This window comes from Mycteria americana, chromosome 1 (genome assembly GCF_035582795.1).
Source record: "Mycteria americana isolate JAX WOST 10 ecotype Jacksonville Zoo and Gardens chromosome 1, USCA_MyAme_1.0, whole genome shotgun sequence".
Classification (NCBI taxonomy): domain Eukaryota; kingdom Metazoa; phylum Chordata; class Aves; order Ciconiiformes; family Ciconiidae; genus Mycteria; species Mycteria americana.
In genome coordinates this window covers 164216601-164233711 of record NC_134365.1, presented here as the reverse complement: position 1 = coordinate 164233711, position 17111 = coordinate 164216601, and the positions used below count along the sequence as shown (strand labels likewise).

General features: G+C 40.9%; 1 protein-coding gene across 1 annotated transcript in view; it reads left to right on the top strand.

Moving 5' to 3' along the window:
- HS6ST3 (heparan sulfate 6-O-sulfotransferase 3) overlaps positions 1-17111 on the top strand; it is a 314689-nt gene that overhangs the window by 182527 nt on the left and 115051 nt on the right. Inside the window, exon 3 of the mRNA XM_075526748.1 lies at positions 9773-9788. Coding sequence (XP_075382863.1) covers positions 9773-9788 — 16 coding nt within the window. The remainder of the gene's footprint in view (positions 1-9772; positions 9789-17111) is intronic.

Here is a 17111-nt window from a genome sequence, read left to right as displayed (position 1 = left end):
AGGTTGGGGTATGCTTTTTTTAGCTCTCGTGCATTTATAAAGATCTATTTATGGAAATCCAAGAGTTTCATGAATAAATGAGATGGCATATTCCTTTCTTCATTTCATGAATTACAGTATCAACATTTTAGAGCCTGTTCATGAATTAATAATTACTTTAATCAATAAAAATAATTACAGTGCTAAGAACATTTTAACAATGAATGCTTTCATGCCGTTTCCACTCCTTTTTAATTAAAGCATGACAACTCATATTTACCATTTTCATCATGATAGCTCTAAATGGTGAAATTTGTCATCTTTGAGTTGGGCTCTAATTATAATTCTTTTAGATGGTTCAAATTTCTTCTCATTATTCAATTATGCTTGCTCCAATTTTAAACCGACAAGTTTTTCCTCTCAAAATCTCTTTCATGCTGTAAGAATATCTTTGCCTTCATAATATCCATTTTAAATATTCTATGCTAGCCAGAATAAATGCAAATTAAATATATGAAATAGAAAAACAAACATAAACTGCTGAATATAAATAAATACAGCAGAAGACCAATTATTTCCAGTTTAAATGCATCTATATTCTTTCAGTATAGCATGAAATATTAATATAAATTTGTTGCAAATATAGAAATTGCTAAAAGACCATAAGCTTGCAAAAGCAGCATACAAACTTAATTTTTATGCCTGTAACATAGTCTTCAATTAAATGATCTCTTATTATTTTTTTAATGCAGAATTTCTTCCTTGCTCTTTCAGTAGATTGCATGGCATTCCCTTAAATATAATAACTTGCTATAATATTCTTGTTCAACCTATTCTCCATATCTTACTTCACGAATATTTTTTTAAGCTTGGCTACGTGAGAATAAATTTCTTTTCCTCATCACAGTAGGATCTGTTTGCCTCACAAATGTGTGTTTCTTGTCGATGCCTCAGAGGACTGTGTTTTGCCTGGTGTATAGCTAAGAGAGTGAGCCACTGAGGAACTATGGGGAAGATTATTATGCTTGAGTTGACCGTATTCAGGCATGTAGGACCTAGGTTTTTAATGTCCTGGCTTTGTAAAATATCATGTAATGTTAAGACATTGTACTAGCACTCTAAGACAGAACTTTTACTTATTTCAAACACCACTGTGAGAGTACTTCCAGGAATCAGCCTAGACTGAGGGCTTCCTGACGTGGATTCATGCCGTCTGAATTTGAACATGTAATTGTGATAGGTGCGGCAGGAGTGTAATATCTCTTTGTACTCCCCAAAACCACAATGGTTCCTTTTCACTCCTTGCTATTACTATTTCTGTCATTATCTGCCTTTGATACAAAGCTTCTGCAACATCTTTCTTTCCTGTGCATCAGATTCACTTGTAGGCTGCTCTGTGTAGTCAATAAGAAGAGGTGTATTTGGGCAAGTATCAGCATGGTCCAGTTGCTGTGCCTGTCAGATGGTTTTACCTATCCTAAGGATGCTTTCAGTTGACCTTTATGGTTTTCAGCCACTGCATAGCGTCTGCCTAAAAAGCCAAATACCTCCTCCTGTGCCCGTCACAAGCCGTCACTTACAGCCAGGCTGCTGCTTCAGGATTTTGTTGGGCATCAGTCTGCAAATAGATCCCACCGTTTGACTCCAACCTCCATGAACTACTGTGATCGGACAATTAAAGTCTGAATTATAGTGTGTGTGCGTGGGGGGGAGTAAGTTAAATTTGAAGATGGAAACCAACTTCTGCTGTTATCTCTGGAGTGCTTGACTTAAAATCATCCTAAGGTTGTTTCAACAAAATTTCGTGCATGCAGTTTCCAGTAGTTTTCGAAAATCCATTGGGAAGAAAGCAGCAAATAAGCCAATACACGCACAGATCATCAGGACTGAAAAATTTGAGATCCACTGTGCAGAGATTTGTTATTAAACCTAGTTCAGCGGTCAGCAGCTGCATCCTCTGAATGACTTGCCCTTTTCCAGTAGCTTCATACAAACTGGCTTCCCGTAGTGGAAATCTCGGGGTTCATTCCAGCTCTGGAATAAAGTGTGCTTCTGGGAGCGCCCATCCCTGCCTCCTTTTACCAAAGCACTTCTGACCTGTCCGGCTCTGTCTTTTCTTTCTGCCCAGTTCCTTTTTCAGTCCCTTTCCTCGCCTCTTCCAGCCTCTTCTCCATGGAGGTTCTCGGGGTCTGTCTAGGCACTCCTGTCCTCTCCTGGGTGCTGTCCTGGTTGCACAGTGGATTACACTGTGGTAGATTACCAAAATAGTAATAAAAAAAGGAGAAAAAGTATAAAACTTGATGATAGTTACACTCTGTTTTTTACCTAGTGGGCAACGCCCCATTGCAAAATATGTATATGTGCCACTTTACCTGTCAGTATAATTGAGGTTAGTTGGTGTAGAAGACTCATATTGGCTTTTTGCACACAGCAGATTTAATTTGTTGTATATTAATCGCACTTGGTGTGTTAATGTCTTAGTGCATCTTAATGACAAAAATTATTTTTAGAAATTAACTTCATGTGGGTCTCAGAGGAAGTGTATTTTTTAAGCTATTTACACAGTCAACTTTTTGCAAGGAATATGGACAAGCTTTGGACTTGGTTATCATGTATACAGACAAGTAAGAGACAATCACTGATTTTTATAGTCACTTTTTTTAGTGACAGAGAATATGTTTATATGAAATCTAAAGTAGCAGTTGCCTATACTCAGTTGCTATTTCAGTATGACTTGTAATTGCTTTAATGAAGCAGCTATTTCCAGTTTATCACACTGAGAAAGGAGCTCAGATACCTATTTTCCTGGCACGTGTGTTTGACAAAATACTAAATACTTGAAATATTACATCCAAATCCCATGTCAAAGTGCTCTTCCTGTATTATTTCTTGAACCCAGAAAATTAAGATACATCCAAAAAGTATCTTGACCAAATATTTGCATTTGGTGGATTTATCATTTGCTGTTGGCAGCTACTTCAAATTATTTCAAGATATCTGAGATCTGGGAATAATTTGCCATGAAATGATACAGCTTTTCCTTTAAAAAAGGCATAAAAAATAATTGCTCTATAAGATGTAATGTTTATGAGGTCATATGAATCGTTGCATAATGTGCACACGGTGAGAACTGTGCATTTCACGTTAAATACAAGAATGGCTGTGCACTGGGAAGGAATATTTAAGAAATCAAGAGAACTATAAATGGCCATCTGCTTCATTCTCCATTTTTATTTGCTGGATTAACCCACTGCAATATTTTAATGGATAATGGATTGCTGTTCCATCTGCTCATTAAATTTTTCATACCATGAAACTACCTTATCATGAAGAAGGGTTCCTTTCTGTGCAGGGAGGGGACAGTTGTTGGGGAAGAGGAAAAACAAAATACGGCAAATGGCATGAACTATACCTTTCCTGTTAACCTTTGCTGCGATTCCAGTTTTTCCTGTACTTGCTCCTGTCTTCAACACAATGGCCCTCATGTTGCTGTGGGGTTACAAAGGAGGAATCAATAGAGGGGTCCTATCACTGTCCTTCCCCCCGTTCTTCTGGGCGGTCCTCTGCGCTGCAAGTAGGAGAGCGAGTGGTGAAGACGTGCTGTGTTATGATTAATCGGCTGCTTACGTGGACCTCCTGTGTTGTTGCTGCCAAAGTATTAATTTGAATAGAATCGCGGAATCGTGGAACGGTTTGGGGTTGGACCGGACAGGGACATCTTCCAGTAGGTCAGGTTGCTCAAGGCCCTGTCCAACCTGGCTCCTAGGCTGCTCTGACCCTTCTCTTTGCTGAGATTAACAGAGTTGACAGGCTGAGTAGCACGAAGCTTGTGCAAAACATTTTTCATTTCTTTCTATTTCGCCTCTTTTGTACTGAACAGGGGCACTGGAGAAGGAGCTAGTGTGTGGCTGCCTGTGTGCTCTGAGACTGGACCTCAGTTTTGTGCTTTGCTGCAACAGCAGAAAATATTTGAGTCTCTTAGTTCTGTAAATATGCATTACTGCTCTGCCTATTCGAATAAGCGGTGTGACTTTGTTCTGTGAGGTGTTTCCAGGGAGCGTTGTTTTAAGGAATAAGCATTTCTAGGTACTGGGGAAAGCTCTTTCCATGAAGGGTAAGTCCTGGGTAAGGGTGCAGTTTTTTTAAAAAAGAGGAGGTGATGTTGAGTGTTGTGGTGTTATTTTTAAGATGGGAAGATGGCTGAAGAACAATTTACCATCATATTATTCTAAGATAATAAACTGCATAGTAGGATTTACCTAAATAGGCCTAATAGAGCACTTTAACCGTTCCAGTGTGGTTATGGTAACAGTGCAGAAGCACAGAGCAAATTACAGCCCAAGCCTCAGAGTCTGATGTTTGCAACAGAAATGTGTTGCAGAAAGACATTTGAATACATTGTTTAAAAGAGAAAGACATCTGGTTCGGATGACCCACCAACCATCTGGAGTATATGCAGATGATCAGCCCAGAGCTTATGTTTTCATAAAAATTCCTGTTATCTCACCGTCTCGTTCCTGAGCGGAAACAGCCCATTAAGATCTCATTGCTAGGCTGAATGCATGGTTCAGATTACTGTTTTCCCCGTGTGCACTACATTTGTTTACACTGAATTTCACTTGCCATTTTATTGACTGATCGCTCGGTTTCATGAGGTTTTTCTGCAGTTCTCTTCCCTCACAGCATAAATTGCAGGCTCCACAGGGCTCCTGCCTAGAGACAGGCTGGTTGGTATCTGTGCTGAATTTGAGCTATCTCACCATCTTTGACACATATTTCTGAAATGGGACCTTATCCTTTGGTACCTCCTTCTGAGTTTAGTTAGTTTTGCAGGTACTTGAGATCTTCCCCTTTCCCTCTCCTTGTTTTGGAGAAAAGGATATTTAAAAATTCAAGGGCTAAAATGCTTCTTCCCAAATTCCCTGCCCTGTGTGTGAGAGCATCTCCCTTTCGTAATGGGTAGGTTTAGCATTCATGTTGTTTAGGAAAATGACTTACCTGAAAATGTATTTTGTCCAATCTAAGCAAGCGAGGCTTGGCATACTCATGCCTCGCTGTTCACCTTGTCAGGCTTTTATAATCCCTGCCCAGGTTATTCTGCTGGGCCTCTGTTAGGAAGAGCAAAAAGTCAAAGATGAGTCCTTCCTTGACTCTGAGGACTTCAGCAGGAACATTTTATAGCCCATGGCTATGGGGAGATTGTCCACCACCTTACACAAATCAGAGAAGGTAGGTCTCCTGGTTGCATCTTCAGTTCTGCAGTCAAGAAACTGCAGAGCTTAGAGTGGGAACACATGAAGCTTCTTGGCAGTGCATCATCAATATCCAAAAGGGTTGTACGTGTGATGAGATTTTTCAGTGCAAACATCCTTGAAAATTGCAGAAGCTGCCCTACACCCCTGTCACGTCAGAAAGGCATAGTCAACGTGAGCTTATACCTGACCACTTGTACCTTGCTGCTCCTACAGTCAAAGTTAAAGCAGTACCACTCAAATAAATTGTACTGAGTAGCGTGGAGGTAATGGGAACGTGACCTCACTTTCCTAACTGCAAGACAGCTTCACAGAGCTGCACGGTTCAGTAGAAGGCTTTGGCAGATGACAACGGTTTATTTCTCAGACTTCAGTTGCAAGGGTTACATCCCTCTGAACTATTTCTGTAAGTCACCACTTGAAGTCAACTACTATTTTGTTTTTAACCCACTCAGGCCCCTGTGAGCTTAATGACCACAAAAAAGTTAAAAATTAACTTTAAAAAGATGAAAAAATGTTGATCCAGTTTAAAGATGTTTGCAAGGCTGCGCATATTACGCAATACTTTCTCTGTGCAGGTATGACCTGTTTTTTCAGTCAAAGAAACTCTCAGAAATATATAATGCTGGATTATAGTAGAGAAGACAACTGATTATAGTAGGGAAGACAACTGATGAAAAGGGTCTTATGAACTTTCAAAAAAGAGCAAGGTGTCTTGGTTGCCATCTGGTACAACTGCTGCAGACAATACCATTTAAAAATACTTCCAGCTGAAAATGAAGTGAATTAGCTTTGATCTACCTGGTCATAAAAATTATTCTTCAACTTAGAATAATTATGAAGCACTTCTGGCACGCCGTAACTTTCCCAATTGCAGTGAGTTCGTGGACTTTGTTGACAATGGTCATAAGAACGTAAGAAGCACTTTGGTTATTAATTAGGGAAAAGTCAGTTAAAAGGGAGAATTTCTAATTTTCATGATGTGACACATGCTCTCTGAAAGATTTAGAGCTAACATGGCAAGTATATTTTGTTTACCTGTCAGAGATACTAAGAAAAAACCACTCTACTGGAGAGATTCTCTCATTTAAAGTTCTTAACATTTTACAGAAAGAGTGGGCAAAGGCCTCCAAATAGGCAAGCTTTGTGATGATAGCGTATCCTCTGTGGTTACCTGTACTCCCGAAAAGAAAGGAAATACGCTGTATCCCATCCTCAGGGTGTAGGGAATGGCTCCCCCTGCCAGTTGTTACCGAGATTTGTAACATCAGACTGTAAAATCAAGGTTAAACTTCTGCAGGTCTCCTGCTGCGTGGTGGTGGCTGGTTTGGGGAGGCTCCTGCCTTTTCTCGGTATGTGCACAGCTGGACAGGAGTTACACGAACAGATTACGAGCCTCTAGGCTTTAGATTATGAGGCCAGGAATATGTTGAGCAGATTTGAAAGCTTAAGTCACATCAATAATTGAAAGCGCTTTACAAATTTTTAAATCTTACAAATTAGTAAATAAAACTTAATAAAGTCTTTAGATGTGAAATAAATTAAAATTAAATACAAAGTCTAGTATGCTTTAATAATTATAATTCTTCATCGCGTGCTTCAACATTATCCTATTAAATCTGAGCTCTGAATTGCTGAGACTGACTTTTTTTTTGGTGCCTGAATTATGGTAGATTGCACAGTAATGGAATGCCTGTTTCTGAGATTCTAATGAAAAGGAAAAATTAGGAAAATGCATAACATGCATCATAAAATGTTTGCTCTGCAGCATTTGGGGTACCATTTAAAATGTGCTTTTTAGTGCACTACCTCATCTTTCCTTGTCCTTTTATTTTAATGCAAGAAAGATCTTTTTATGGTAGGTGGAAGTACTGTGAATTCAGACTTTGAGTGCTGTGTACTTTTAGTACTGTGATTTTCAGACTTTTCTTCACGTACCAGTGGGAAAACATTGGCAGAGGTTTTTTTGGTTGTCTTTTAGAACTTGGGGAAAATAGTATGTTTTAAATTGCCCAGAAAGTCAGAAACAAATAACAAAGAAGATTTTTTTTTTTCTTTGCCAGCTAACGGCTTATTAGACTCCAGCTGTTTCAGAGCGGGAAGCAGGAGAGCACCGCGGGGCCAGCTCAGTCTGTGCACCTTTCCTCCTTGCGGCCCCAGAGGATTTTGAGAGCGTGCAACGCGGGGCTGATCTATGTGATAAAAGTGTTCCTCCAAATGGTTTTGATGCCCTTCTCGTGCTGGCCCTTGACCATCTCTCCACCTTTTGTCCCATTTCTAAGGCATCTAGTTTTGATGACAAGGTCATCTTAGCAGTCACCCATTATCTTTTCAGGAGGGAGGCATTCCTGGGGTGTGCATCGTGTTCCTAAAGGCAGATGGTTTGACCAGGTATGGGTTCACCTCGCCTGGGGATAGTTCACTGTAGGGACTGCTCTCAGACAATGTCGTGGACAAAAAGGCACAAGGTTCATCTTCCTCTCTTCCATGTAGTTCTCTGACACTGTCGGAGCAGACTTGGCACTCTGAAGTATGGCCACATGCCTGCCCATTGCCTGCCACGGCATGCAGTGCCTGCTCAGTTTTTTGCTATAAAGCCCTCTTCTTGTTTATTGCAACACAGACATTTCAAGTGCTTTGAAAGCACACAAAAATAATGTTGCTCAGTCCAGGCTGGGCTAGATGGGACTAGTCCAAAAGAAAATGAAGCTACTAGTGGGGCTGAGATTCAGACCCTGCCCCTCCTTTTGCAGTGTAGACGAGACTTCAAACATCTATGAGGTTAGGTGGGATGCGAGGTAATGTACTCTGAGATTTATTTTCCATCCTTCGGTGTAGATTGTGCAACATACCTGCTTCCGTTGTCCTTCGACCTGACTTCTCTTGTGAGAGATACAGGCTTCGCATGTGGCGTATCTTTAATGCCTATCCTAGGTTGCATAAGTTATTGTATGTCTAGTCGCCCTCTTAGCTGTTTTTGAAATGAGGCTTAATCCATTCATGAGAGGGGTCACGGGAGAGGTAGCTTTTATTCGAGGGAACTGAATTTAAGAACCGAAGAGGTCCTATTCAGACATATGTTTCCATTCCTGTTGGTTTTCTGCCTTTTTTTAGTAACTTTTCTGAAACAAGATAACGGCGAACACAATGCATAAACAGGGAAAACACTTGTATTTTTTAATTACTCTGATGTTGGAGTCTAAGCACTTGCTGAAGAGGTTTAGTGTGTCCTGTTGTCCACCCGTCAGTCTACCCCATAGGCAGTAGAGTCGAGTTTTAATTCCTGCTGCAGCTGAATCTGTTTCGTGATTCTTTATTGCTTTTCTTTGGTTAGCCAGATTGATCTAGACTTCATGAGGTGTTTGCTTTGGTGTCTGTTATGCTATTAATTTCCTACTCAGGTATTCAGAGAAAAGCTATGTGTCAATGTGAAGCATTACACCTGCATCAGCATTGTATTTGTCACTTTCTGCAGGTCTAAGGAATTATGTATTTCATGTAAAAGAAAAAAACAAAAAGACATTAGGGTAATTTGGGGGTCTTCTCATAATCCATAACAGCGTTGGATTGTATTTTTGGGTTTTTAGCAGCCTAGCTTGCAGTTTATGTTGTGGGCATGTATTATATTTAATTAAAAAAACAGTTCCTTTAATCAGACTTAAATGTATTACCTTTGAATTTGATCTTGTCTTATAGGAAGAAAATGCAAATACAACCATACTTTATCATTTTAGTAATTTATCTGCTTAAAGAGATGTTCTCATGTCTTTTACCAAAAATTCTCACTGTATTTTTGGATCCCTCTGACACTTGTATCTTCTTTTTCAAAGAGTATACTTACTGGAACGGAACAAAGTGATTCAATGCATGTTTGCAATCTATAAGTAAAGATTTAATATTTTAATTAATTTTCAAATTCGTTCCATCTTCTTAGCTGAACCTCTACATGAAGCAGAGATTGTCAGTGAACTATCCACTATAAATTTCAGTTTTCACATTGGAGTGGTTTAATGAAGAATTCAGAAGTGTGAGTGATTCAAGTCATTTTCTAAATGTTCTACATTCTATACAATAATATGTTTAATATTGTACATTGATCTGAGTGAAGTATTTCTAATGACCTCAGGCCTTTTTAAATCTTCATTGACTAACTGATTTTTTTTCTCTAATTTGCAAATTTTGCTGCCCCTATTAATCTCTCCTTGAGAGAGATTACAGAATTTCTAGGTTTTCAAACAGGTTGTTTCATGGATTGGTTGGGGACATTTTTCCATGGGAAAGGTCATCAAAGTGCTAGCATGTTGCATTTAGTATTCTGAGCAGACTCTTCACAAATTCTTGTACAAATTCAACTGCAGTATAAGCAAAAAATTGGATTGCTGAAAAATGGAAAAAATGTTTCTGTAGCTGTACTACTCATTTTATGTAAGAAGACTGTGGAAGGGGCTTTAGTCTGAAAATGTCACAGAATCACAGAATCATATAGGTTGGAAAAGACCTTTAAGATCATCAAGTCCAACCGTAAACCTAACACTACCAAGACCACCACTACACCATGTCCCTAAGCACCTCATCCAAACATCTTTTAAATACCTCCAGGGATGGCGACTCAACCACTTCCCTGGGCAGCCTGTTCCAGTGCTTGATAACCCTTTCAGCGAAGTAAAATTTCCTAATATCCAGTCTAAACCTCCCCTGGCACAACATTTCCTCTCGTCCTATCATTTGTTACTTGGGAGAAGAGACCAACGCCCACCTCTCTACAACCTCCTTTCAGGTAGTTGTAGAGAGCGATGAGGTCTCCCCTCAGCCTCCTTTTCTCCAGGCTAAACAACCCCAGCTCCCTCAGCCGCTCCTCATAAGATTTGTGCTCTAGACCCTTCGCCAGCTTCGTTGCCCTTCTCTGGACACGCTCCAGCACCTCAATGTCATTAAAATCTCTTTTAGAAATACTGTACGCTTATGTACTTAGATATGCCTTGTCTTGAAGTGAAATCTTGTTGTGGATGTGGACGGTTTATGATCAAGCCTAGGGAATTTTATTTCATTAAAACGCAAAATAGGTGCTATGGTATCTTTTCATTTCAGTGAAATGTATGTAAATGTTTTTTCCACAAGGCTCCTGAGTCTGTGTTTAATGTCTGGAAGACTTCTAAGATAGTACACAGTTACATATTTTCTCAAGTACAAGTCATTTTAAGTGTTGTCAAGGAAAATGGAAGTGTTTCTCTGCCTGTGACCAGGACCCGGATAACGCGATCTGCAGTTCTTTTCCATTCTGCCTCTCTTCATCCTTGGGTTCACTATGCTACAGCTGTAGGATCTGGGTTATAATTTAGAGGAACACAAGCTGTCAAATGGTTGATCATGTCCGTGTCAGCCAGCTGTGTAGTCTTGCTCAATACTTGCTTTTAGTGGCCAAACCTTCCTTTCACTGGCAAAAAATTAATAAAATAAAATAAATATCCATGTTGTACAGTAATTACTCTTTGGAAAAATATATGCCACAAGCTAACTAGATCTCATTAGTTTCTTTTTTATTGCTTTAACGTTAGGTAGGTTCCTTTTGTTTACAGCATGAGGGAGTATTTCCTCTGGGAGCTGTCCCAACTTGCAGTAGAGGGGGGAATCTATTCTGGGGGAGTGTTTCTCATCTGTAGCCTTCAACCCGTTGTATAGTTTGCTGTGAATGTCAAAGGTAGTGGCCAGCTTTATCTCATGTACACTAGAAACCAATTAAGTCTATCATATCATTTCAACATGCAGGCCAGTTAATAAGTTTGGGTCACCGCTGACGTGAATTGGATTTGAATTGGTGTTCTGGAGGTGAAAGACTGGATATTAAATTATTAATGCTTTGCAGTCTCAAGTTTCCTCACTGGAAGTGTCCTTCCCTCCCTTCTGCTTCCTGCAGAGGTTTGTATAAAATACACGTGGGGTCTGTTCTCAACTGGCAACCTGGGATTTCGGTTCCCCTTTCCTCTTCCCCCCTCCCTACCCCCAAACGTATACCAAGTCGACATATTTTTCATTATTCTCACTAGGTCTCCAGCCACTGTCTGCTTTTACAATATTGGTATCTTTTCTATTCCCCACAGGAGTCTGTGGCTTTACAGCTGAGGAACCAAAGACCGAGAGTATTCCTGTATGTTTGGAGATTTAATTTTGTCTCACTCTATTTCTCTGTGGAGTAGTGTCTCTAGAGGAGCAAAACGTGATATGCCACAATAGGAATTTTTTTTCATTATTTCTTTAAGTAGTAACACTACAGGTACACTGTTTTGTAACACATTGGTGTAGTCACATCTTTAAAAATAATCGCTTATAACCAAGAAGGGAAACATCACACAAAGACAAAGTCTGCCTTCGTATCAGAGACAGGGAGAAAACATCTTTCAACTTAAATTTGTATAAAGCCTGACAAACATAGTTTGCAGTGATTTTACTTTCAGGGAAAAGCCTTTTCAAATAAATAAGAACTTGCTCCAGATTCAGATGACAGTGCCTCTGTAAAAGTCAGATCTGATTTTTCGCCCTTTTCTTGACAATGATTATAGTAAGTGACCTGAATGTGGTCTGTTCCTTTGAAGTGAGCAGCTCTGAGACACATTGAGGAGGCTGCTTCTTTTCACCCTTCGAAAATTAAACTAGCAGGATTGTAATCCCCGTAAATGGGAGTGTAATCCCCATATGTAATCCCCGTAAATGTAATCCCCATCCCCGTAAATGGGAGTGGTACACATGCCTGCTCGTGTGTGCTTTTCAAACAGTACCCCTGCTAGCACACTTAAATTTACTTAGTAGTTTATCATGTAACATATGCCAAGTTTGTTTTCCATGATTTCTGTTAATGCCTTTTCAATAACTGAAGTATATGAATAAATAGATGTTTATTATGATTAAAGGAGTAACCGTATATTCTAAATTTATTGAGTGCTGACTGGAACTTTTTGGTTGGAAGTTGGTTGGGAAAAATTACTGTCAAACTCATTTACCGCAATTGCAGCAGAAGTGCAGTTCCTTCTGGGAACATAGACATTTGTATAATCTGACTCTGTGGCACTGAGCTATGCTGTATGTAGTGTATTTATGATTGAACAGAAAGTTTCAAACAGCAGCCTGTGAAATTGGATTTCAGATGTAATGTACCATAAATAAGTGCTATAAAGAATGCCTTTAATGCTATAAATCAGTTTTTATTGGTTTCAGCTATCTCATTCTGGTTATTGTATTACCCACAAAATCAATGGGAATCAAAGAGCTGGAATATATTTTATTTTAATGTCCCATCTCCCATGGAAATGGCATATGAGCCCTTAGATCACCTTTTGGGTAGGTTGGGCAAGGCTGATAAATTACAGGCTATGAGAGTATATTCACAAAAAGGTCTGTGTAAATAGTAGCTGTGTAAGACTTGAAATGCTTTGGTACAGCACTTCCTCGCTGTAAGGGGATACTTGCCTATCTTTCTGAATGTCCTTTGCTTTTGTTGTTTCAGTAAATTTACTAATGTGACTTGATTCCTCTAGCTCAGGCTTTAAAAAAATGGCATCCCAAAGTTACATGAACCAGATATCACTACCATTGCATCCAGAATCGGGAACGCTTTGAGGGTAGGAGGTTTGGTTTCTTTGTGCCTTTATGCATTCCCTCTAGTAGAGGCTTGCTTGATCCTGGGAAAAGAGCAAGAACGCTTCTAGCAGCAGTTGTGAAGAGTAAAATACAGTGTGGGCTCCGTTTAAGAACATATTATTCTAGTAGAAGGAAGGAAAGTCATGCATCATGATTCAATGAATAGACTTTTAAAACCAGAAACAAATCATACTATCCTGGGAGAGTGAAGAAATAGGAAGAAAAACTCTTTTCTAACTAAATAATACCAGATCAATTTTAAAAGTTAGCTATGCTTCCTCTGTATTTCTCCTTTGCTCATACCAGTATCTCTCGGTAGGATACAGTTAGGAGAAACACGCACCTCTGGAGCTCAGTTATTTAGGGCTGGAAATCTATGGCGGAGGGCAGAATACTTGTCTTTACGTATGTTAGAAACCTTCACTGTGTTAGAAGATGGAAGTACAAATACATTGGAGTTGGGTAAGAGTACCCTAGTAAATGTCTTCTGGAATATTGTACTGCTTCGTGAGGTTACATATGCCCATCAGTAAAGATGACTGAAGTGGTAAGCTTTTTGATAGGTATTAAATATGGGTTATTGACACTGTTCTACACATCAGCTTTGCGTTTTCCCTTGCCAACCAAAGCTAGTGTAATTTATATGCCAGAATTAAGAGGGGAGAGTAGACAAAGAGGAATGGTCACTGTGGGGCTTTGAGTAGTGTGTAATAGGTTACTCTTGGTAGAAGTCTGAATACTAGGATGACGGTAGGGTATAGGAACCAGGAGAGCCAATTTACTCATCTTTGATCCCATGAATAGTCTTAAACTGCCTTTGAGTCCAACTCACTCATGTTGACTTACACCCACATCACCTCACATTGGATTTTAAGCCTTTATTACAAGGATTGAATGACACGTTTTATTGTTTGCAATAGTATAAGCAGTTATTCTCACTGGAGCGCAAAGATGTGTGGCTTCACGAGAGGGGAGTGTTAATCATTTACATGCAGACGTATGTGGTTATCGGTGGGAGTGGGTTAAAGAGACAGGTGTCAGACCTGGCTGCTTAATAGGAATGTAAGATATGAATGATACCGAGGAGGCAGAATAAAATGCCTGACTGCCTCAGAGATGGTTATAAAGTTCCCTATCACTACAGTAATTTTACAGGTGGCGATTATAGGAGACGTAATGATTTCATGCAAAATACAAGATAATTAAAACGTTTGATTTGATCTACAGACCTGTGGTCAATTTGCAAGCCAGCTGCTGACCAGCACTGCACCATGCCATCATGAGCATCGCTCAGAATTACGTCCTTGGTTTGATTAATGCTGTCGGGCATAAATTTACATGGTCTTGTTGCCGCTACTGGTTTGAGTCCGACCTAGTACCTGGGCTGATTACTAAGTCCAAAAGAGACAGTAATCTCTTTCTCTGATCAAAGAATGATACAGGAAATGTCCCAGGGTCTTTGGGTGCTGCTGTCATGCAAAGCAGCGAGCGTAGCGTGTTGTGTCGCAGCGGGGAGGGAGATGGGTGAGGAACGCTCTGAGGATAAGAGCCTGCTTAGGGGCCAGATGGGCAAATGACGGACTTCGCAAGTACTTAGGGTTAGGTGGGCAACCAGCTTCCTGCGTATTGAGGAGAGGCATAGGATGGTGGATTATTTGCTTTCTTCTCCTGAAGGAGAGAATTTAGATGTTAGCATCTGGAACACAGATAGGGCCTTGTCCTTACTTACTTCAGGTACAATTTCCTGAATCAGTGAATAAACCAGTGGGTTTTGAGGCTTGTGTGAGCACACGGTCCTACACATCAACTATATGGTGTTATAGAAACACTCTCCAAAAAAAGTCAGTGACAGACAGATGAAGATACCTGAAGCGTAGAACTAAAAAAAAAAAAACCCTTTGCAATCATGTGCTTCACCCAAGGATAGGATCAAGCAATATGGTTTTGACATATCTAGAAAAATTATAACATATGGAATACGCATGCACATGTGGAATCTGATATTAGGTTTGCACATGTTTATTCTGTCTTTGGTGCAGTGAAGTGCAGTTTGGAGCTGTGCAGCGGCCCGTCTCCCCGGGCGGGGGAAACCCTCTGCAGTTGCTCATCGTCCTGGCTGGGCACTGTGCTGGGCGGTGGGAGCTGCGGATTAGGCAGGGGACCCAAGCGTCCCACATCCCAGGAGCGTGGTCCCAGTGGTCTGCTGTCTACGAAAAGGTAAACCGATAAGCTGGAGAACTTGCTGGGTTAGGCCCCTGGGTGGGTTTAAGCACAACAGCAGCTATTTGTGACTCCTGTGGTCTCTAGGCCACAGGTCTCTAGGCCACACCTGAGCCAGGACGCCGCCGTGACTGGAAACGGGCAGTAGCAGAGCTCTGGGCACGTCGTTCCCCACGCGCGCTTTTTATGGTCGGTTCTGCTGGGTCCTGCAGTCTTACTTTAGGCTTTTCATTTTAGATCTGTCCATGGATTTGGAACAAAGACCCATCCTTTCCTTTTGCTTCTCATGGCTGTGAAACTGAGGAGAGAGTGATATAAATGACACAAAATGGCTGTTTGAGTCTGTCCTCAGGGAAGACTGTTCTAGTTTCACCATCGTTTTTACTGGTTTATTTCCCAACGTTTGCTAGTTGGTGCTTTGTCACAAACTAGGATTGAAAATTACAGTGGCAAGGAGGCGAACAGGACCGAGTGGCAGATCTCATGCTTTTTCAAAAATACTACATCGAAGTTCTCTACTTCATGAAGTCCCAGTGCGTCGGGCCGTGTCTTGAGATACAGTGAGAGCCAGATGGCAGAAAGCTGTGGGTGCAAGGCCGTAGCATGAGCTCCTGCTTCCTAGCAAGGCTCCTGTCGGGACGGTCCCTGCTGGGAAGCACCCAGTTTGCAGTGCCAAGCAATCCCACAGCCTCTTCCCTGCCCCAGGGTCCCATGCATCAGTACAGCTGGCCAGCTGTGTCAAGCACGTGGGATTGTGAAGCAAAAAGAAAGAAAAGGACACAATAGTGGGTGGTTAATGCACGAGGAACGTATCCTATTATTTAGGAATACAAGTGGGGTGGTGGCGGGGTCTCTGAATGAAGTCGGTGTGTGTGACTTCTACAGGCGTGCTGCAGAGGGGCACACAGGTGAGCTGATGAGCTGCGGAGCGGTCACTGCCAAAGTGTTACAGAGCACTCACTTAATGCATATTGATTTGAAAGTGTGGCAGGAAAAAAAATTGCAGGTTTTGTAGCATGTAATTTTTCAAAGTGTTAGCAACAATGTTAAATAGCTGAAGTTAAAATTGCCATGCTAAGAAACAGCTTAACCTGAAGTCCGCAGGACCAATATTCTGCCATTAGCTCCCACGTCCTCTCTGTTTCTTGCCTGAAATTGCCACTGCCAGCTGCAGAAATAGAGCATTTTCCATATAGAGTACATACTGTTTCAGCCAGCTCTACCAATAAAAAAAGCAGTTTCTGCTTTTTTACCCCCCTGTGCTATGCTGGTGTGAACCCTTTTGAGGCCACAGTCATCTTGGTTAGGGACCTGAGCTGGTTGAAAGGTAGCCCATCTCGACACTGCAGCCCCTCCAAAAAAACCCAGAGTTTTTCAACAGGTTCAAATCCTGAGCCAGCTCACTCAGGCACACGAATGCCTGATCCAGCATCGTCCTTCAGTTTAATCCTTTAGTTTCTACCTTGCCTGTCCTGACTCTTTATTACCTCTCGTCCATTAGCTCACTGTTCTGTTCCCTCCTTTATCCATTTTTTTTTCCCTAGAAAATTATTAATTTTGGGGAGAGGGGGGAGAAGAAATCTCTTCTTTTGCAAGTCACAGAAGTGGCTCTTTTGTTGTTGCCTGAGCCGCTCTGCCCATTCTTTCTGCCTGTTCTTTCTCCATCTGCTTTAGATGGTTGCTTTTAACGAGCGGCGCTCTGCAGAGTTATTTGAGTAGGTCTATTCCCTGGTTCTGCAGGGTGGCACAGATCAGAGGCTTTGCTTCTGAGCTGGACACCCAATGTTAGTTGTCAGTTTTTCCTTTTTCTCCTGTTACGTTAATGGTCTGCTCAACAGTGCGGGGTAACCTTTTTTTTTCCCCCCACTTCATTCCTTTATCACCACTGACAGTGCACAAGAAAAGATGAAAAAAGGAACTTCTCTGAATCCTCAATCAGGTAGCAGAATCCCCAAGATAGAAACACTGGTGTCAAACCAACAGACTCAGCACTTTCTCTATTCTATTCTATTCTATTCTATTCTATTC